We start from the raw sequence: 1,716 nt of genomic DNA on the forward strand, positions 1-1,716 counted from the left end.
TTGCTTAGATGATGATGCATTGGAGCTCAAGGAAAAGATATAGTGGTACAAACTTTTATGAGGAAAAAAATAAAAAGGCAAAAAAGATGGAAATTTTCATTTGGCTTCTTTTTCTTCTGTTAAATCTTTTTTTTTCCTACAAAAAATCAACCTCTGTACAACGGCGAGCGTTCTTGCACAATCTTCGATGCCTTCGATTGCCGGAATGCCTTGATCGGACTAGGAAAGTACCAACCCCGTCCCTTCGATCTCGAGTCGCCGCCGCCACCGCCGCCAGAATCTGAAAACAACGAAATTCCCACCGACCTCGATCTCATCATTCTCTTCAAATCTTCATTTTCCCCTACTTCCTTCTTCTTCGTTTCTTCTACCTCTGCTACGGTTTCTTCGGGTTTCTTGATCTTCGAACTCTTGAACACCGACCAGAACGACGATTTGCTCCGATTCGACGGATTCGGAGGCCTCCCGTCCTCCAGATCATTTCCGACGAACCTCGACCGGGAGCGCAGGAATGGAATCGCGACAGATCTCGAGCGCCGGAAAGCAGGTTCGCTGTCGATGAGATTGGAGACGCGACCAACGGAGCCAACTCCAGAGGAGTCTGCGTCTCCGCCTCCGCCGGTGGAGAATCGCGAGAGGGTGGAGGAGGAGGAGGAAGAGGTGGTGCAGCAGGCACAGGGGCGCACTCTAGCGCAGTCGGGACATAGAGAGGCGAGGCGTTCACGGAGACAGATAGGGCAGATACCACTCCTCCGGCGCTTCGAGGGGTGCTTTGGACATTTCCAGACCTCTTCTTCGTCCACGTAGAACGCCATTGCCGAGCTTCGTGAGCTCTCTCTCTCTCTTCCTTTTTTTCCTTCTGTCTCTTAACTTTTAGCCTTCTCTGTGTCCGTCTGTCTGTCTATTCTATCTTTCTGCTTCTTCCATATAAGGATGAGGTTTTTAAAAGGGAAGCAAGCAGACACTCAACCATGGTTAGGAGCTTTCCAACCACGGTTGAGTTAGTCGGGGTTATTAAACGGTAAACGCTGCTCGACTACAACCCAAACGACGCGTTTTGAGCTAGAGAAGTTCTGGGAAAATACCTGCTCCTCAAAATTACCCTTCCGTTACAAACAGATTTACATGGATGCCACTGGGTGGTGGGATGGCCGATTGCGTGGGCCTACCATTTCAGACCAGCGAAACAAACATTTCACATCTGGAATGGATTAGTCATCAGTCATTACCAAAATAGGTGGGCCCCAATTAAGAGGTGTCCAACGTTTTTGGACCATCTGATTTCAGCATGTGAAAGTTTTGACTGCCAGGATTATTAGAAGATAAAATGTCAAGATTATCCTTTCATTAATTAAAAACCTCCAAACTGCACGACCCTATTCTTTTTCTATTTTTTATTTTTTGTGGGGTGGTTGTTTTTCTTTGAATTTTGAATATGACCGCAGCCGTAGCGCTACGCCTATACCAAGTCACCAACCCCTTTATTAACACATAATGTTCACGCTTATTTAGGATATATTTGATTCCAAACAAATTAAAGAAAAATACAAGGAAAAGAAAATAAAATTTAAATTTAATAATTATTTTTTATCATTTTATAAAAATTTAAAATTTTTATTTTTTTATTACTTATCATAAAATCAAATATAAGAAAATCATTTTTTTATATTATTTATTTATTTATTTATTTATATATTAGAAAATGACCTTTCTCTT

At 42.7% G+C, this 1,716-nt stretch overlaps 1 protein-coding gene across 1 annotated transcript; it reads right to left on the reverse strand.

Annotated features, from left to right (window-relative positions):
- Positions 1-1,025, reverse strand: LOC100260856 (uncharacterized). The gene has a single exon (XM_002278841.4). It carries the CDS (start codon positions 813-815, stop codon positions 147-149), a length of 669 nt encoding a protein of 222 aa, XP_002278877.1. The 5' UTR covers positions 816-1,025; the 3' UTR covers positions 1-146.
- Between the last annotated feature and the right edge of the window lie 691 nt (positions 1,026-1,716).

Source organism: Vitis vinifera, chromosome 2 (assembly GCF_030704535.1).
Source record: "Vitis vinifera cultivar Pinot Noir 40024 chromosome 2, ASM3070453v1".
In the NCBI taxonomy this organism is placed as follows: Eukaryota; Viridiplantae; Streptophyta; class Magnoliopsida; order Vitales; family Vitaceae; genus Vitis; species Vitis vinifera.